The sequence below is a fragment of the Culex quinquefasciatus genome, chromosome 2, assembly GCF_015732765.1.
Source record: "Culex quinquefasciatus strain JHB chromosome 2, VPISU_Cqui_1.0_pri_paternal, whole genome shotgun sequence".
In the NCBI taxonomy this organism is placed as follows: Eukaryota; Metazoa; Arthropoda; class Insecta; order Diptera; family Culicidae; genus Culex; species Culex quinquefasciatus.
In genome coordinates this window covers 139,097,285-139,119,144 of record NC_051862.1, presented here as the reverse complement: position 1 = coordinate 139,119,144, position 21,860 = coordinate 139,097,285, and the positions used below count along the sequence as shown (strand labels likewise).

The window sequence follows — 21,860 nt, the reverse complement described above, 5'->3', positions numbered from 1 at the left end:
TGTTTAATGACGTGCAAAAGTGTTACATCATAAATGATGTAACATTCGGAAATATTTTTTTGTGTGTAATTGTTAAAAAAATTGTCCATGCAAAATATAGTGATATCATGAAAATTTACTATCTACTACTATTTACTAAAGAAACGTTTCAAATACATTCTAATCTGATGTATCTAAGTGATAACAGTTCAATTGTTAGCAAATTAACATGTTGTTTCATGCATTGTTCCTCTTGCCCCAACGGGTTGTTCGTCTTGCCCCACTAGTTGAGTTGAACGTATGGAAAATAAAAAAAATAAAAAAAATCAATATTTTATATTAAAAAAGGGCTATTTAAAAACGTGTTCATTCAAAGTCTCAGTCAAGACCTGGAATAAGCTAATTATAAAAAAATCCGACAGATTTTTAAACGTTTTCAATGGGTTATAACGAGCATGATTACCCTCTGAAATTGCAGCGTCATCAGTGCATAATTGACAAAGGTAGCGCGTGGTCGTAAAAAATATTCGGAGTGAAAAATGATTTCTTTTGTGATTTTCAAAGCCCTTCGTATATCATCGTTGATCGGAAGGCATGGCGTCGGGTGAATTGTGTTTGAATTTTTCGAATAAGGTTTTATTTTTTTTGCGGTGAAAAAGACATTTCTATATAATGATCGAATGACGCACTGACAATTTGGATCGTTGAGTGAATAGTGGAGCAAAATAACTGTGTGTGAGTGATTTTGTGTGTTAACCAGAAAGACCTCCCCATAGCGTCGTAGCTCGGGAGGCATCGAAAAGCCAATACCTTATCCTACTAACCCAAAAAAATAAATTAATCACGTGATGCTTGAAGGAGATGCTGTGGATTCAACGGTCTCAAGCGGTATCAACAAGTATATAGCGAAAAACTATGTGCTTGATGAGTTTGCAACTTCAACTATCGGACTAACATTCCTCCCTTTCGTTGAACTGCAGGCTTCATGGGAGGGTGCCGGTATTGACTAATAAAGTAGAGATCTTCAGAGGTTAAACAGTGAACGGATGGTTGGCTCCCACTGATCATTTTTGATTCATTGTTTAACTTCAGCTGATCTGTCAATAACGGAGTAGCAGCTCATTGGCAGTCAACCATGCTCATGCTCATGCTCATGCTCAATGGGTTATAACGAGCATTTCCTTAGCTTGTTACACTTGCCCCACTTTCCCCTAATCTTTTTTTTAAACTCCAACATCGCGGTACGAGAATCGAGCTCAACTATACTTGAGGATTGGATTGGAAATCCAGTACGCCGGTAGTCGAAACCCATCCCTTCTGGTCAGGATTTCCAGTGAAGAGTTTGCTCTTTGAAAGGAATTTGGCTTTGCAGAGCCAGACAGGAATCAAACCCGTTTACAAGGCGAAATCGTTGCATCACGGCCACGGTAGCTCGGCAGTCTTGCTTGTTATAGCTACTGTGATCTCAAGTTGGTTGACTCCATAAAATACACTTTATACAATTTATTTACTTAACAAGATTTCATTTGAATATTGGAAATGCTTAAATTTCGCTTTGCACGTAACTTTTTGCTTTTCTCTCTGTTGAGCGTGACTGTAACGTGAATGTAAAGAGTAGGATGTAACAAAACAGGTAAATTTTGCGGTCATTTCAGGGCATGATCCTCTAAATGTACTGAGCCCGAATCCCAAATATGAGCATGCTGCAAGCAAGCTGATGGTGTTTCCAGAAGAGAGTGAAGATAAAGTTCATTTTTTCAGTGGCGGTGTTATAAATTCAGTTATACATTTTAAATAGTGGACGAATCTTTTCGCACTCCTCAGCAAAGTTGTCCCCTAAAACACGGACTATTAGCTCTTGAGGTTTTTGAAAAATTACGGGTTAAATCCCATTTAATCCCCCATGCCCTGCAATACCCGCCAAATTGACCCTTTTTGTTGAATCCTAGTAAAGAGGTAAAAACCGTATGCTAAGCACAGAATCGCGTGGCATGTGTTACTAATCAAGACGATTATCGTCGATTAGTTTAAGGTGGAACTTCATGAAATTGACTTTTCTCGCAAATGAAATTGAATGAAATTGGTTACAAAATCGTACCAAACGTAGCCTTTGTATTGGCAAAAGGCAAAAATTGAACACATTTCGACATGTGATGATAGCAATCAAGCCATACGAGATTGTGAGGCTATCCATTGTCCTTAACTCTGCAAACTGGTCATGGACTTTTGTTGCACTGCAATTTTAATTATTTTAAAGATCCAGTTTATCCTGAGCTGAGTTGATTTATTGAACGTCCTACAATAATTTGAATATCACTCCTTTTAACTTTCGTTCAAAGTGATGCAAAATTTCTTTCCGTGTACATTTCCTCCAGCCCGTGGCATGACTGGAGGTCGTCACCTGGTGAGTCTCCAATTCCGGTGGACTTGTGCGCCCTCCCACGTGTGGGAAGCAAAGCTTACCATCATTCACCTGCATAGTGTGGAGTTCAACAGGAGGTGTGGGAATTATGCGTTTTTTTATGGCAAGCTCACCTACGTCAAACCATAACAACACTTCCAGAGTGAATCCCACGCGCTCTCTTTTTTCGTTCCTGCACGAAGAAATCCTGAAATGAGAGGAAAATTCTCAGCAAAGCTCTTTTCCATGCATGGACGGAAAACTTAGAGAGCGCGCGTGCGCTTTTCGAACGAGAATGTTGTGAAGCTCTATCGATCCAGGTATTGTATGTTTTGAAGAAATTTGATTTTTATATGTTAAGATGAGTTTGGATATTTATAATGTTAATGTTTAATGTTTAGCGCAGATGTTTGGTCTTTGCAATCAATTTTTTGAAAAATAGTTTTGTTTAAAATTTGTGTCGTTTTTTATGTTTTAGTCTATTTTACTCAAATTCATTTGATAGAATTCAGAAAACCATAATTTTGAAATATGCGTGTAAACATGAAAGCTGCCGGAAGAGAGTAAAGAAAAAGTTGAAGTTTTCAGCGATGGTGTTATAAATCCAGTAACATTATTAATAAATGACAAATATTTTCGCACTTTTCGGTATAAAGTTGTTGTCTGGAACACAAACGATGAGCTCATGAGGTTTTTGTAAAATGCAAAAATCATTAAGGGGCTCTAAATTGACAAAAACAAAAAAAAAACCATTTTTACTAGAGAGCCTAGAGCTTATTAGAGAACGGACATCTCAAACGAAAAGTAGCAATCGAAGCACGAGTACTGTCAAACGGAGGTACCAATCGAGCAAAATCCTTTGTCTTATGCTCGATTGGCACCTCCGTTTGACAGTTCTTGTGCTTCGATTGGTACTTTTCGTTTGAGATGTCCGTTCTCTAATAAGCTCTAGGCTCTCTAGTTTTTACGGGTTTCCATTGAAATTCCATTTAAACTTCAAAGTCAAAGCGACAGGTCCTGTTCAAGCTTACAATTGGGATTCGAGCTTAGTACACCAAGTGAATCATGGCCTGAAATGGCCACCAAATTTACCCATTGTTTGCATCTTAGCAGGGTTCTTCTCACTTTTAATCTAATCTAATCTAATCAGACCCTAGCGCAGCCAATCTTTCGAAGGGATCCTGGAGAGTGCCTTAGGTTAGATGACGCCTAGCACTCTTTTTGTCATTTATTAACACTTGTAGTGCGCCATTGCATTGAAAATGCATTGAAACATCACAAGCGTTAAAGCGGCCAGGCCTACTGCGTAAAGCCGTATCGCAGAGATGACTCGTAATTGGGTTGAGTTTGAGCACTGATTGTTCGAACAACAACACAATTCTGAATCGACAGGGGAGGAAGAAGCGTGGGGACACACCACCATACGCTCCGAGATTTTGGTTGTATTCGTTGGGAGCACCATGCTAAGAAGGTTAGGTACTCCGGGACCCTCTGGAATGGGACATTGTATTTCCACGAATGCCCTGGACACTATTTGCCGTGGTTATAGCGCCACAACTCGCTCTCTGTAACAAGTATTCCTAATTCCAGTCCTAGCTTACCAAGTCGTCATGGCCTACTGGTTAGCATTTTTGATTACCAAGCCAAAGGATAGGGGATCGAACCCCGCCTCGAGCGACTTTGATTTTTCGTTCATATTCATCATTCCAAATTACTGTGTTCTTAACTTTCTCGTTGGGAGCAGATTGGAAGCAAACCCAGAACCATTCGCTTACAAAGCAAACATCGTAACCAGTCAGCCACGGCCGCTCCAAGCAGGGTTCTTCTCACTTTTGACATCAAACTCGATTTTTTTTATTTTCTTCCTTTTAGTCAAATTTGTATATTTGAGTGATTGAGCCTGTTACATTTTCTCAATACATTATCACCGCCAACTTGGATTTGAAATATCCAAAACTTTTTAGAACATTTTTGAGATCTTATTTGAACATTAAACTATAAGAAATGAAATTTTTTGGAGGTGTTTGGTGTTATGGGATTAAAATAATATCATAAATTGAATTGGTTTTGTCAAACCAATCAAGTCTTTTTCAGTTTGACACTCCTTTTACACGGCGCTCACACACACTACACTAAGTTTATTTTGGTAGTGACTTTCTAGTTTGACTTTGTCATATCAACGGGGTTCAAACTAAAAACTGCCAATCTGAATAGTGTCAGTTCACCGTGGGTTTTGAATACTTAATACAAGAAGTTTCAGTAAAAAAAATCGTGAGGAATTTCTCATGTGTGCTGCAAAATATAAAGATCTAAAGTGAGAACATTTTTTGTTAAGGGTACACATCAACCAAGGAAGATGTTGTCTTCTTATTCCAAATTTGTCAATCTTACGGACCAAGTCAAACTTTGATGTATTTTTTATATGATAAACAGGGGAAAAATCGGAAATTATATCCATAGCTCTCGTAGTTTTGAAGATACTAAAATATCTGTTATACAAATCAAAAAGCTCTGGTTGATGTGAACCGTTATTCAAAAGTATAGGAATTTCATTTCACTTTTTGTACTTTGTTTTCGGGATCGCCGTGAATTTCAAATAAATAGTATTTTAAATTATAAACTTCACATTTTAGATATTGCATACAAATTTCATTGACAAACCACAACACTTTGTCTACCTCGCAGGAAAAAAAACAGTAATGACGACTCCAGCAGAAGGTCGTACCGTAGGTCTGGAAAAGCGCAACAGGAGTGCTTCCCACAACCAAGAGAGAAAACCAAGAGCGAGAGAGTGTCACCCACGCACTCCTGGTGAGTTTGGCCCGTTGGCCATGCTCGGGGACAATTCTGGCCACGGCCGTCCGTCGACGACGTCATCGTTGGCAATAGCCGCTTGAACACTAAACAGTACGGACGCAGTTCCTGAAAAGGGGATTCTGGAATCGCAGCAAACCAGTTTTCGCAACATTGCACAAAGTCTTGGCCTGCTGAGTGTGTTTGTGTGAGTGAATTTTCGTGCCACCAAGCGTCTCCACTGAGTGCGAGAAGGCGCTCTGAGAAGCTGAGCAGGTTACTCTCGGAAAATTGGAGTTTCCTCCGCGTAGGGAAACCAAACTGTCTTGCGGACGAGAGACCACGGTTCAGTCTTGAGAAGATTTTTCCTCCGGATAGACGACACTGAACGGAGCAGCCACCACCAGCAGGGCAAGCAGCAGAACGAAACATATTGTGTCCACCAGCGCAGAGAGGGGCGGTTTTTCTTGGGTTTGGAAAATTTCCACTGCCTTTTCCTGAGTTTTTCCAGTTTTCATTTTCTGCCTAAACTATACTCAAAATTGTGTTCGGTTTTTGGTTGCGTGTTTTAAGTTTTTCACACGTGCCATCTGGCCATCGCGTGTCCGTGTGTGTGTGTGTGCGTGGGCGTTGGAAGCCCCCGGAAAAAAGGTCGGTGCTAGCTGGAAAAGTGCAATTTTCCAGCGGAAGCAGAAGTAGCAGAAGCAGCTGCCAAGATGGGATTAAAGAATGTCTGTTGAGGAATCAGACCGACGGGAACTAGCACAGCGGACGGACACCCGATAGAAGGTTCCAGTTACAGGTGAGTGGTCGAGGCTCGATAATTGTTCCGACCTTTTCGGAACGGGTTGGAAGAAAGATGGACGACCAATATGTTTGAGTTTGGGATTTTGGGAGGAAAGAGAGTGCTTCACAGATGGGATGATAGCCTCAAGGATTTACATTGTTGAGAGGAGTTTTTTGTCGTTGACAAGGTTGTTGTTGCTTTTATTTGCACCTGGTCATACCGTGGAGCTAATGGTGGTTTTGCGTGGAACTCGTTTTATCACTGTCAAGGATTTTGCTCAAGTAATGAACAAAGTCGGACCGGATTGACTCTTGAGTTAAATGATCCTTAAATGCACATTAATATAATTAATGAACAAAACCAATGCATAATAATCTAGATCGCAAAATTAGGAGGAGTTGTAATTTTTATGAAACAACACTGCCCTGTTTAAACCCACAATTTTCAGTTACTTACCGTGGATTATGGTATATATAGAGCAAAATTCCCACATCTGAGGGGTTTTGCCTTCCGTACAGTCGGTTATCTTTTATCAGTATTTCAATTATGCGAAGGTTTTCAATAAAAGTTACAAAAATCACAGGAAACGGGATCCTTTCAACAAATTTTCCGAGAAATGTTGTTGTAAAATGTTAAAGTTGTTCAAAGTGGATGGACAGTTAGTTAAAAGAATCTATGATCTAACAATAGAATTATGGACAGTGACCAGTTTGAGTGAATGCGACTATTTTTTTAAAGTGAGTAAAAATCTTTAGGAATTTGTGTTTTTCTTAACTTTTTGAGACTTATAGTACTTGTATAGTTTACTTATTGTTTGAAAAAACTTATCACAAATTTAAAAGTTTGCTTTCAATCAATAACATCGCAATCTTTCGAATTTCCCAGCAAACGGGACATATTTATTTACGGAAAATCCTGGGAATTCCCGGGACGGGAATTTGGACCTAGAAATTTGGATCTTGAAAAATTAGGAATCATACCAATAAAAGGTAATATGTTTATCGGGAATTCTCGTGATTTTTCCCAGGACCGAAAATTTGATACTCAAGAAAAATAGAAATCTTATCCATTCATTTACTACAGATAGTGATATGGTCACTTAAAGTAAGATTTGAAAAAAATGCGTTTTTTCCTTTTTTGGAATAAAAATTAAATTTTCATAATTTATTTATATTATTTTCAAAAATTTCAGAAAGTTCGTATAAAAATATTGGACAGCCCACCGCCATTTCTTAAAATCAATATCTCAGCAAATAATGGTCTAATTTTCAATGTTTAAAAAGGCAGTATTTGTAGATTTTATTCAGTATGTTCAAAAGGTCGTATCGAGACGCTTCGATTAGGATGAAATGTTTGAATTAAATGTTTAAATTTAAATTTAAATGTTTTTAATTAAAATCATTGTTTCTAGGTATGTAGCCCCAGAGACATATTAAAATATTAAAATTAAAATATTACTTTTATCAAAACAAATTTGAAGACATTTGATTGTAGCTTTGCCGAGATAACGTCATGATTCGAAATCCGGACACTTAGTACCATATTATTTTTGTTATAGCTGGCAAAAAATCATGTAATAAGTTGGAAATGAAGAAATATCATCAGGATTTAGTATAAACAGTCAGTTTTTAGAGAATGCATGCAAAATATGTCTTTTCTAACAATTTTTCATCAGAATTTGAAAATTAAAATTACTTGTTGTGCTTCGAATCCCGGACACTGTTAAAAGCTGATTCGAAATCCGGACATTTTTGCTTCGAATTCCGGACACTGGTTTTTGCTAATGAATCGCACAAATTTGGACTGAAATGTTAGTGAACGACATTCTTTAGGTCTCAAATAAGCTGTCAACATCAAAACAATCGATAAATTATATAAAAAAATGCTAGAATTTAAGAAAATCAAAAACATAAATTTCTGTTTTGCCTTCCCGGTGCTTCGGACGCCTATGAAACATTTCCGTTGAAATGTTTCACATTTTTGGTAAACTTATAATTTTATTTTATTGTTTTGGCATTAACTACAGCGTTCAAACAAACTTTAAATGAAAGTTGATGTTAGAATTCATCAAATAACACAGTTTTGGCATTCATAATGCGAACTTATATCCAAACAATTGATAAAACAAGTTGAAGTGTCCGGGTTTCGAAGCGTCCGGGAATTCGAATCATGACGTTATAGCTATTTGAAGTTAGCAGTTTCAAAAAAACGGGTGCCACGATATCTCAACATTGCTTCGACCAAATAGGCTCAAAATTTTGGTGAAGACTCGTTAAACCGGTTTCGTGTGTATGACGAAGGCCGATTTTCAAAAAGTTTATTTTAAAAAAAGATAAAAATATTTTTCTGTTTTTCATATCAAAAAATCGCCAGTTTTTGATTTATGTATTTTTTGAAAATTCAAAATTTCAAAATCGGGCTTCGTCATGCACACGGAATATGTCTTGAGAGTCTGCACCCAAAACTTCAGCCAACTTGGTCCATCCCATCTCGAGATATCGTGGCACCCGTAAATTAACTTGGTGTTCAGAGAAAAACGCTCAGAAAGTTAGAGAGTTTGCTTTGCGCATGGCAAAACCCTGAGCTTAAATCGTCTCTGGCTCAGTTAAATCATGAAATACCTGCATGAAACTTTCAGGAGTGTTTGAAAATCATCTTTTAAGTTGATTTAATAAATTTTCTGTAATATGAAATTTTGTAATTTTCTACATGTATGTAACCCCTTAAGTATTTGGTGTCTTGGGAAAAGTAGTTCAAAATTTAAGGAAGGTCCTACATCTGAGAATTGATAAAGATTGGACGACTATTGCGCCCTCGACAGGTAAAACACTGAAACAATTGCCTTTCTCCATACATTTTAACGATTTTTCCCATACAAACTTCTAGCGATTAGAGGGAGGGGTTCCCGTGGAATGAATGTAATGTGCTCAAATTTGGAATTTAGCCTAGCGATGGGCCAATCTTTGATTTCAGGGGGTAGCCCCGATAAAGCCCGGATTTGGACCACCCTAGTGCATAGTAAAAAAAATGTGTAAATTTGTTAAGTGTCAAATTTGAAAATTGAATATTATCTCTTAAATTTTTTTATTTTTAGTGAAAAAACAACAAATTATATGTGGAAGAAATAGACAAAAATGCGTAACATAAGTCTTTTACTGACACAAAATGACATCTGAGAGTTGGTTCATCTTTCTGCCACAATATTTCAGAAAAGATCTGTGGGGTTGAAAACCCGATCTTCCGCTATTTATTTAAGAAACTAAACCTTGTGGAAATCCAAGCCCCTATCCTTGCAACGGTTGTCGGTGCCATCATGGCGCTATAGCAATGTCTTTCGGCACTTCGTCTAAGCTGGCAGCTCTAGGACCTAGTGCAAGATATAGACGTCGTAATCCGGGCCGCCTAACCAACGCGTGCCACCAGTCTGTTGCTTGCTCTGACGTAAAACGTACCGTAAAGGGAACTGAAAAGCTCGAAGCTTGCGTACTTTCGACTCCTTCAGCAGTGCCAAAACTTGGTTTGGTAGCACGTGTTGGTATTGGTGGAAGTGGTTGAATGGTTGGTTGTTAGTATGTGTGCAAGCGCACCATGTTTTCTCCCGAAAGACCTGTTGACTAGAATTTATTTTGATCCCTCTCGATATTGGGTGGAAAAATGTACGATACACATGCATGCGATATCGCATGCTTAGTGATGGGGTATTATGTCAATTTTGGGCAATATTGGCTGTCAATATTGAGAAATATCTTTCTAAAACCTACCATACAGTGGACTGCCTTGGCATGTCTAACATTTCCGGGCTCACAACGCCAAGGTTAGAACCGTGAGCAACAATTGCTCCCGTTGCCCGGGAAATTGTGCTAGCGTGAAGGATTTTCACATGCATTAAGTGTGAGTGCCTGTGAAAATATGTTATCGTGCGTCCAATGACCATGGGTTTACATCGGAGCATACAAACACACACACCCTCACAGAGGCTGTAGCCTTGTATTTTTTTTCCGTGGCCACTTTCGGTCCGTGGCGGCAAAGTTATGAAGTGGAAAGCTAGCTTTATCGCATAATATGTTAGATAATGTGGCCGGGAATGACGGCATGACCACGGGAATACGAGGGGAGCTTTCAAGTTTGTTATGAGTGCAGAGAGGATGACGAACGGAAGTGTTTGTGGTCGATGACAGCTGTTTGGAGAGAAAAATCGAGAAACGCGATGAAGAGCGATGATAAGTTGCCCTTTTCCGTTCCATTTTTTTCCGATTACTGATAAAAAGCTGATGTCGTTAAAAGATGATGCACGACACGAACGAGCATCCGCTTCGCCATTGTGGAACGTAAAATGTCAGACATTCTGACGTTCCGTCACGTTTCCAAGTACCCCCCCCTCCCCTCGACAAGTACTGCATGCAGAAAGAAATGGACAGTTCTTCGGGATGAGTGCTCTTATCGTCGTCCGGGAGTACCTACTTTCTCCAGCGAGGATAAAATCTCTTTAATGTTACGTACCAACGTGATAGCATCTAGGGCGGCGCCGCCGCCATTATGGCATTCTGACAGCTGGTCGCGCATTTACGGCGACAGCATGGCTCCTTATTAAATAACAATTCCATCAAATCGTGACTCGCAAAGCAACATAATTAATTTTCCATTATTTTCCTTTTCCCACAACTTTTCCACAGCTGAAAAAAGAGCCGCCATCAGGACTGTGAAGCCCTTGTCTTCGCTAGGCTCCCACCAACACACAACCATTCAGCAAGTCCGCGTTCGCGTGACGCGTGTGTGCGTGTCAGTCTGTGTGAGTGTGCGTGTGTGTGCGTGTGTGTGTTTGTGTGTGCGTGTGTGGTAAGTGAACCCGAATCAAACCACAGAGCAAACCGGGGACGGACAAAACTTTAAAGTGATGTAATAAAAGCACAATGTCAAATATTGACATATCGACGACAGCAGCAGCAGCAAAAGCATCATGGACAAATGCCGCGCGACAACAGCTGGTCGTCCGGCTGGGAGTGTGGGCCCTGGTTCTGGGACTGCTGGGCAGTAGCGTCACCACGGTGGGCGTCGCGGCCGAGGGCAATATCGGTAAGTTGATTAATTTTGATGAAATTGCGCGATGTGGAAGAGTGAGGTAACTCGGTTAACTGCGGTGAGGTGACTCTATTATTTCCAACGGAGAAAGTTCTATTTAGTGGAGACACGTGACCTTTTATGTGAACAAGTTGCATCTAATCAACTACTCATAATTTCATCAGGCAAATTACCATTTTTCTCCATTACGGATAGTCATAACAAAGGTGCTTGTAAACACTTATTTGCAAATTTTGCTTTGCTGTAATTCTCGAACTGTCATTCTATCATTCTTCTATAATTCTCAAATGACGAAACGGGGTACTTTCCATCGCACAAAAACAAAATTACTAAAATTCTTTTCAGAAAATTCCAACTTTTCAGTACTTGTATTTCGCTACTGTAAATATGTAACATACAAGCAAATATGTAACATACAAGCGGAAACATTAAAGTTTCACTGAAAAAATCCAGAACACTTTTTTCAGAATTGCAATATAAAAGTTGTATTCTCATCCCTGATATTAGGCATAGTTTTAGAGATTGCCTTATGTTTAAATAATCATGGAATTGACACTGATAGGATTTCATTTTATTGTTTTAAATCTTATCCAACCGGTAACACTTTGCTCATGATTTATATTTTCAAAATATGTACCCACCTAGGGTTGTTATTCCCAAAATCGGGTGACTGTGTTCCATACATATTTCAGCCTTAAAGTGAGCAAATTGTTTCATCTGAGAAATAAATCCAATTTTTTTGTTTAACTATGTAACTAATTTGTCAACAAAAAGTTCCTAGTTTTATCTAAGATTTTATAAGATATTTGATCATAAAAAAATATTTATTTTACATTAATTTAGGCAAATTTAAAAAGTCCGTCAGTATCATTCATGTTTCAGCAATTTTTATTTTATTTAGATTTTATAAATTGGATTTGCAAAAAAAACTAAAAAACGAAGCAAAACCTAAACGTCATATTTATGAAAAGTTGAATCAGTAAAAAAAGTATAGTTAAATTTTGTTTTTTTTTCTCAAATTTCAGCAATAAGAAAATTTGAGATTTTAAAAAAAGTTTAGGAAAAACTGCATAAAAAGCAGTAATTACATTTAGTGATAATTCCACAAAATAATTATACATTGCAAAATGCTTTTTAAATTTTGTTTTAAAAATACATAATTCATACACATTAAATTCAAAATAATAAAAATAAATATTAACTTCACAATGAATGCAACTTGTTCATCATTATTTTTATCAATTAATTGTATTGTAGAGTTGAATGATATTCTTTAACAACCTTTTTGTAATTTTGTGGAATATAGTCATTTTGGTGGAAATGTATAATCAACTTTCAGCATTTCGTAAAATGTTCTTATAAACATTATTTTTAACAAATAATTCTAAATCTGACAGGCATTATTTTTAAATTGGAAACTGCTTCCAAAATGCTTGTTAAAACCTTGAGAATTGATTGAATTAAAATATTAAAGCATAAATGCAATAAGCAGTTATTTATCAATCAAAAATATTTCAAATTGCGCGGCATTTCACGGTATTTACCAAATTTCACGGTAAGGGGCAAATTTGTCGGATTACGCGGCTTCCGCGAAATCGCGAAAAATCACCAGCCCTAATCATAAGATATGATTTTTTCATAACAATATCAATGGAGCATATCCATTCGAGCAGTTTTTTGCTTTTTTCTACAATGTATTCCTTCTGGGAGAACTGTCATTTCTACCACTCTTATCAGGTGCTCCATTGTTGCTGCCACCTAAAGCAATATGGTAGCACTGTTCATAAATTTCTAAATATAATCAGAATGTTTTTATGTATAAATATATTACAATTTTCAATGAATTATTGATTTTTGTTTTGATTATTTTTATGTGATTTTTCGAGCTGTTATCAAAATTCGATACTGTAATCCGTTTACCGATTCGAACTTACTTTCATAGAGAAAAACATGATTCTTCATGGGAATTTAAATAAACTTATTTCTCAATGTTTTCATAATGAAAATTGAATAAATTTTAAACGTTTACACAATATGTTAAAACTACTTTATGAAATTTGTTGAACAGTTCTTCAACAAGCTCAGTATTTAGAGTTGTGCTTGTGAGAAAAGAAATGATTTTAAATTCAAAATATTTGCTAAGTTATTTATCAAAATCTAGATCCAAATACATGTGAATGCGGAAAAACGCTTCAATTGTTGGCAAATTCTGCATCTCTTTTTTTACAAATGGCAACTATACTAAAGCTATGTTTGAGCCAAAAGCATAAATCCAAACTAATGCCAATAAAACTAATCCAAGTAAAAGATGCAAATTTACTAAATCCACCTATGTGTGTTGACACAATTAGAACATTACGATGACAGAATTGTTATCTATAAAACTTGGCAAAAATCGATGATTTATTATTAATTTTAGTTTTCTCAAAGCGTTCCAACAATAATTACTTTATTCTTTTTTCTTAACCGAATTTAAAAGATACAATTTAAGTCACTTTCTGAAATCTTGAAATCTGTTCATGAATTTAAGAATCACATCAAAATTAATTCCTTTTTTAATTTTCTTATGTGATTTTTGAATTAATGATCGCAATTGACTATTTAGACAATTGATTATTTTTCAATGTTGCCTGTTTTTGTGAAATACGTTTTTGAGAAAAAAAAAGAGTACGAGAAAAATATATGCACTCTTAAAAGAATACGTCTGGTAATCTATAAGTATGGTTCCATACCATTCCGTTTGCACTTATTTCGTATTTGTCATTCATGCGAAAACAAACTTGATTCTACACCCAAAGTTAAAGAACGAGGGGATAGTCCTCACGAAAAGAAACGTGAGGAAAGTGCTATATAGAGGAGAAAAGCAACTCGCGACAAAATTTTGAGGCTAGGAATTTTGACAGGTATGATTTTCATAAAGTATTCGCCTCCTTTTCTCTCCCACAGAAAACCTGGGAACGAGGTAGCTGTCAAACTAGGCCAAAATGTTAAAGTCACTCACAAAATGAACTTTGAGTGATTTGAGTTCATTTCTGACGTCACGATTTTCTCCTCTATTGCGAGAGTATAAAGGAGAAAAGCTCGGAACTTAACCTCAAAGGTAAACAACGGAATGAACTTTTTTGACAGGTGTCAGTTCCGGCACATAGCAATTAAAATTATAATTTTGTTCCGGTTGTTCCGTTTCGCATGGACACAAACACTCCTGGTCACGGGGCAAGGACACGGCCACGGGAATGGCCAGGAACAGACACCTACACGGCCAGGGACACGAAAACGGCCAGAAGCACGGACACGAACAAGGGCAGGAGTCCGGACAAGGACACGGCCTAGAGCACGGCCACGGGAACGATCAGGAACAGGCAACTACGTGTTCAGGTGCACGTATACGAACACGGCCAGAAGCACGGACAAGCACACGGGCACTAATACGAAAAAAAAAAACTCGGATTATGACGTTTCGCGTAATCGGAAGCAAATTCAAATTAAAAAAAATGCTAAGTCCCGATTTGACACCTGTCAAACCACTCAAATGGCACTCACAAAATGAATACTGAGTTCTTTGAGTTCATTTACTACGTCACGGTTTTCTTGCCTATAGTCCTCTCGCGTGTTCATTCGTTTATTGGAACAGTTCATCCGATTGAGTGGCTTATATGGACAAACGACCGCCACTTAGTCACCGAACCATGGTGGCCCATACGGCAAAGGCACGATTCAATATGCCTAAGGTCTTGGGTTCGAGTCTCGGTACCGATACTTTTTTTTTGAGAGATGAACTTTTTTGAAAAATGAACCATGAGTAAAGTACTCTCGGTAATTTCGGGATTTATCCTCTCCGTCCGCACACAGTACCATTTTACTACCGAATCGTGCTCTTTATCGTCTCGTATGCCGATGCCCAGTTCTGGGTGTATCAATGTCATCCCGGCAATCAAAGTATCGAAAAGTGTTCCGATTATGTGGAATACACCCAAGGGGGTATAATGCCCTCAAGCCTAGAAAATAATGATGCGATTTTAAAACTCAGCTCGAAATGGACGAGGGAATTATACCCTCGAGTTCGTTTCCAACATAAAATTCATCCGTCAACGCAAACAAAATTGTTTGCAGGAACCGAACCAGGGACCTATAACAACCGCTTAATGACTCAAGATTGGTCAGAAGTCGATGTATGACGCTTATTGGAAATTTACAGTTTCAATTGACTCGAGTTTAGTATTGAATTCTAAAAACAATGAAAATGATTCAATAATTTGCAGCCTGAAACGGTGATGAGATAGAAATTTGATGTCAACGGGACTTTTATGTAAAATTAGACGCCCAATTTGATGGCGTACTCAAAATTAAAAAAAAACGTGTTTTTCATCGAGAAAAACACTAAAAAAGTTTAAAGAACTCTGCCATTTCCCATCATTCAACTGTAAACAATTTTGGAACATGTCATCTAAAGGGAAATTGAATCGAATCTACATTAATCCAGAAGGGTCATTTTTAATTTGGAACAAAAATTTTCACCCTCTAAAAAAGCCCTGTAGTTAAAGTACATTAAATTTCCCTTAATATGACATGTTCCATTTTCTTTTTTACAGTTAAGTAACAGAAAATGACAGAGTTTTAAAAAAGGTGTTTATTTTCGATGAATAATACGTTTTTTTGGAATTTTGAGTACACCATCTAAGTGGGCGTCCAATTTGACATAAAACTCCTTTGGACATCTAATTTCTATCTCATCGCCGTTTTAGGCTGCAAATTATTGAAAAAAAAAACACTTCTTTTTTGGCATGTTCAAAAATCGAAGGGGTCGTACCGCCCCTCCGTCTTGAGATATCAAAAAACGGACCTCGGATTCGTGATCAGGTACAAAAGTTACCTCTTAGGTCAAAGTTTCACGTAAATCAAAGAGAGGTCGGGGCATGTAGAATTATTTTGATAAAATATCTCTTTGTGGTTTGGTTGAGCGTTTTAGCAGGATGCATTACCATGAATACAAAGAGACGAGTTGTTCCTTTTAATTCCGCTATATATTTTAATATATTGACAGATACGTATTTCGTCTACTACTTGCAGACTTCATCAGTGTTTTGTTCTCGACAAAAAAAAATATCTCTTATTCTGAAAGTGTTTTTACATTAACCATCCTATTTATAAAATATCCTAGAAAATTCTCGCACGTCAGGTGTAAAAATAACGATGTTTGCTCGAATGGAGACGAATGGTTATTCAATTCCGATCCCCCACGGGAATCCACAAAATGACACAAGCACACGCACTCGTGCTCTATTGTCTTTTATTCGGTTAGCTGAACACAAATGAAGAGCTGTGTTACAATATGCCAGCAGCAGCAGCAGCAGCCACGGTATCGAACAGAAAGTGATCTCAAATTTCACTTGCACACACAAACACACACCGCGATGGTGACATTGTCATAAACCATTACGATGCTATTACTGGCGTGGGCGGGATGATGTGCAACAATGTGCTGTTTGTGTGTGTGTGGGTGTGAGCTGTGCGATTGGAAACCATTGTGAATGTGTGTGCGGTCCGAACTGTCCATTAAATGCAGACAGGGTGTGATAACGGAGATGTGCCAGGGTTAGTGCACTAATTAGGTATCCATTTCATTGGTTATGGTGGCCATTTCCAGGAAACGTGGTTCAATTAGTATTTGCTGGAATGGGTTCAATAGATTTAGCATCACCATCTTGGTGTTGTGAAGGTCAAAAGTCAAGATAAATGCTTCGTTCTGCTTTAACTTAATTATTAAACTCACCAAAAAATCTATCATAACGGAGAGTTGAAAGCGTAGCACTGAACAGAGAGGAAAAGGCTCTCAAACTAGTAGTAAAAAAGAAATGAGAATATGGCTCAATGATTCACAAGAAATGTGTCCTTTTCAATATCAGATTATCTAGTTATTTTTGTATATTAAAAAATGTCTTGCTTGTTACAATGCAAAACAAAATTTTAAAAGAAATTATTGAAATTAATCTTGAGGAAAAGCAATTATAACTTTGAGCAGGCTCATAAAATCAGATATTTCCTGGAATTTATATTTCCATCCAAATTATTATCAGCCTCCCCTGCATGCTATATCAAAAACAACACGACACCGATTCCCTGGAATCGGATCGCAAAGATAAATTTCACATAAGCTCCATAAAAGCCGTGTCATTTACGGGATTTCATTCCAGGTGAAAAATCTCTGCCATTAACATCTGTTGCCTCGACGCGTGTGGAAACCGTAACGTGGTACAAAATGGGCGCGTCACGTGGCCAATATATTTCCCAACATCTGAAAAAAAAACTCGTCGCAAACATCCTGCCGGGATATCGCACCAGGAATGACGAAGCCCTAAAAAAAGAAAGCTCCCGATGGATGTTTTCACAGCGAAGAAGCTTTTGCACATCCCGGTAGTCATAATATTTCGTTGATCCCATTATGTTTTGGCTTCTCGGATGACATTGGTGAAACATCATCCACCTCCATCGCACACCCACGCAGATGAAGAGATATGGATACACTTACGAGCGAAAACACACACACACACATACAAACAAGCGACCCCACTGCTTGGAATAGATGGAAGCAATATTTTGCCATGTCAACCTTGTCAAAAATTGTGGGTTGGAAGGGTCCTCTGGTGGATTAAAAGATATTTGCAAGTGGGAGGCACAGGCACCCACGGAGTTTGTATTAAAATTAGAAAATAACATCATAATGCTGGTTTACATATTATCAAAACATGTTTCCTAAATTTTTCTTCACAAATTCGGAACACTTTTGTGGTAATTTGACAATAGGATGCAAAATGCAACTTTTCTGTTGTCCCTGCTATTTTTAGGACCTTTATTTGGACATTCTATCGCTATTTCACTAGTAAAAATAGTACTTTTTGAACAAAAAATCTCATTTCAAGACTATTTTATCCAGAGCAGCAAAACACTGCCTCCAAATTGCCTGTTCTATATTTGTGGGATGTTATTGTGCCTCCCACAATTTTGGAACACCTGAATTTAATTGATATTTTCACAAAAAAAGTTATCAGACCATGTTTAAAACATCACTTAGCTTGAGTTTTATTGGTTTCAGAGTGTGAAGTCAATTTTTTTGTAAAAAAAATGTACTCCTGGAGAGAAAACAAAAGTTTGTTTACATCGTAAGAAAAAAGTTTTCCGAATTTGTGGATTTCAAGGGTCAATGTTTTTCTTTAAAAACTTGATATAAAACGTAAAAATGTACAGCCGGTCTACACATCAATCGAAAGATCGCAAGAAAAGCTTTCACATGAAGGAAAAAGCAAATTATTATGTTCAATTATCGATTTTCTATGATTTGTTGAACATTGACAGATCTGTAAACTGTCCCGAATATGAGGGATGACTGTACCCCATTGGTTTGACAAAATCAAACTAAAAAGTGACGAGCTGTCACTTTTTACACGAGACTCCAAACACTATCAAACCAAACGTTTGGCAGTAAGTGTGAGCTCTGTGTAAAGAGGGGGTCAAAGTGAAAAAGGACTCTGTTTGTTTGACAACAATTGGTGTCAAACCATCGGGGTTCCAGTGTAGTTGGAATTGGGTCCAATTTGGTAGGATATCGGCCACAGTCTACAATGGTCTGTGCACTCAGGGATGTTCTGTTAGAGAATATGGCAGAAGTTATTGCGTGAATTCCCGTAAAAGACACGCGGCAAACCAGCGTTGGAACGACGCGCCGCACCTTTGGCAAATGCGCGCTGTCAAATCCCATACTGCGCGTTTTGTTTTTGTTGGTCTTCTTCTTCGAATCGCCTAGTATTGTTGCCAGGTATGTTTTTTATTGCACCAAAAGTGCAGAAAATCGCTGGCATCAATATTTATGGCACATTTAGAAATGCCGCACTTTGAGAGAAACGGACAACATCTTGCAAGCAATTAAAAAACATAGCTGCAAGATAACTTTTTTTTTTTAAAATTAAATATGTCTTTATTGAACATTCTTATAATAATTACATTTCTTTTACATGATAAGTGATATGGCCTAATGCTCTTCATCTTTGTTGTATTTTACGTTTTATTATTAACTGATCACATTTATTTATTTGCTTCAAATTGTTTTACATTATTGCATTGAATTGAATACATTTGGGTATAAAAGAAAAAAAAATCACTTTAACAGCTAATCCTAACCTAAAACTAAAAAAAAAATCCATTGAAATATTCAAAATCACTAGAACGAGTAAACTACGAATTGTATTTTAAGATGAATGCTCCAAGAGTTCTTACTTGTTCCTGGCGAGTTTTGCACCCACGCAGTGTTGTTGTCATCTCGATGAAAATGTTCAGAAGTGCTTGTGGTGAAAACAGGTCACTACTGCCTTCACCCGTTGATTTTGGTTGGTTTTCCCTCGGTTGCTGACTGAAGCCTGGAGGTGTTGCATGCTCTGCAACTCTTTGCCGCTGATTCAACGGCAATGGCTGCAGATTTGGAACCACTTGAACAGATCCCGCTCCAGGTGACGCCAAAGCAGGAAAATCCACGACCGTGTATGCTGGTGGTGTTTTGCGACGATTTGGTTGGTGCCTCGTCGTCGCTTGTTGCCGAATTTTTACAAACTCAGCACGTTTTGGGCAGCTTCGATTCTTGGTAGAATGGTCACCGCCGCAATTGAAGCATTTCGCTTCGATGTTCTCGTTGATTGTTTCGCAAGCTTGTGTGTTGTGCTCACCTCCGCAGGTTGCACAACGACTCTTGATGAAACAGTTCCTTCCACCATGTCCAAACTGCAAGCAGTTCGAACATTGCGTCACGTCACGGTGCACTGGACGATAACGTTCCCAAGTCACGATGATGTTGAAAATAGCCCGAACTGCTTTCAGCTCAGACGGCGTTGTCGATCCTTTCTCGAGATGAACCAGGTACAGTTGATCACGATACTTGATGTCCTTGTTGTGTCTCGTCATCTTGAAGACTTCGATCACATTCAACTTAAGAGTTTTTAGCTCTTCCTTCAGCACACTCACATCCATGTCGTACAACCCACGGAGGACCTGTTTCATGGGGCGTTTACCTGGATCGTCATGGCTGTAGTATTCAATCTTTGTGTTGTTCAGGAAATCCCGAACGTAGTTGTAATCCTTTCTGGTAGGTAGCAGAATTTTGAGTCCATCAGCACACAAGTGAATGGAAGCTCGTAAAGCACCAGATTTGATAAACCCGGTCAGCCACTTACGCACCGAATCCGATGACGATGTTTTCACAAAAATGGGTGGCAACTTTTCCCGTCGTTCAAATTCTTCCTTCTCGCTCACGTCCACAGGGAGGGTAGCGAACTGGTTTCCAGACAATTTTTGAGCGTCCTTGCTCAAACTGCCTGGCTTTGCAGGTAGCGCTTCGGCATTCTTTAGCTTCTTCAAATCTGCCGATCCTGCTGGTGAGGACCGCCTCTTTTTCTTGCCCTGAGGCATTTTTGCACTTTTTAAGCACTTTTCAGAAGCTAAAATCCAGGAGTCCCTCACTCAATGATGGTCCACAAAGGAATGATGCAAGATAACTTCTATCAAAACAATGCAAAAAGGCCGTTGTGGGTTTGTAAACAGAGAATGCATCTCTTTCATGCCAGATTTTTTTTTCTAATATCATTGAATGTGCATCATAATTTTCTGCAAGATAATTTCAGCTTGATTTTTAGCAAGATAACATTCAGTTCAGTTACTGCAGACCAAATTCTGGTTGATTTCTGTAAGATAACTTCGGCCTGGTTCCTGCAAGATTTTTTTTTTTCAATATAAAAGTTCAGGTCAGGTCGATTTCAAGCTGAAGTTATCTTGCAGATTCGATGATTTTAGAAAGAAAAACATCGCTGCAATATGTCGTGTCCTTAGGCCACCAACTCAAAATCGCGCAGCGCAACATGCGTTTCGCGTCAAACCGCTTCGAAAATAGAAACCAGAATGATCAAATTGTTTCCTCTCATCCAGCTCGAAGTCTCCCGTTCTTTAAATCTACCCATCTCTTTTACTCTACCCAATATTGCGGCGAGCTTTCACAACATCCGGGCTCGTTTCCGCCCATCTTGCATCACTGCTCAAACTTTTCTCTCTTTCGCCTCTCTCGTGCTCTTACGAGGCTCGAACTGTCAAACGCGATCTTTGTGTTTAGACAACCCTTTCAGAAACGTTTTCGGAGCATGCGTATCTTTTACACTCTACATTGTATTTACTCACTTATTTTCTAGTTTTACTTGATCGTTCGATAAATATCTTAGATAATTTACAACATTACGAATACAGATCAAATTTAATTGAAATCATGCAGTTTACTGTCAATATTTAAAATATAAATATAATCCGCTTTATATCCCACAATATTCCCCTCCTGTACTCTGTTTATCAAATTTCTACCTCGATAAAAATATTTTTGTTACTATAGATAATATCATCGATATCAATAGACAATCTATCAAGCTTAAAATATTAAAAAAAAAATCATCCGGTTCAAAACTCAAACCAGTAAGTTTACTAAAACTGTTTTCTTAGATTTACACAACAAACTGATAAACTTCAACACTTACTCTCGTAAATTCACACTCCAAACTTAATCAAATTTCTTGCAAATCAGATTAACCTACTACTTCTTCAAACATTCTGTAACTCAGCCCAATAAATTCAATCGAAGCTCACACATAAGTCAGATAGGTTTCCAGACTACCATTCTTAAATTCTCACTCAAAATGATTGAAATTTCTTAAAATCATCAAATCAATCTACTTCCTTGATCAATCGAAGCTCAAAATAAGTCGGGTAGGTTTCCAGACTCCCTTTCTTAAATTCTTA

At 37.9% G+C, this 21,860-nt stretch overlaps 1 protein-coding gene across 3 annotated transcripts in view; it reads left to right on the top strand.

Moving 5' to 3' along the window:
* The first annotated feature begins 5,201 nt into the window (after window positions 1-5,201).
* The window catches only part of LOC6031853 (receptor-type tyrosine-protein phosphatase N2), a 70,649-nt gene continuing 53,990 nt past the window's right edge, over window positions 5,202-21,860 (top strand). Inside the window, exons 1-2 of one of the 3 annotated variants that reach the window (XM_038255186.1) lie at window positions 5,202-5,975; window positions 10,634-11,033. In XM_038255186.1, the coding sequence (XP_038111114.1) occupies window positions 10,871-11,033 (163 nt within the window). In that variant the 5' untranslated portion in view covers window positions 5,202-5,975; window positions 10,634-10,870. The remainder of the gene's footprint in view (window positions 5,976-10,633; window positions 11,034-21,860) is intronic. The other 2 variants (XM_038255187.1, XM_038255185.1) reach the window with 2 other exon arrangements.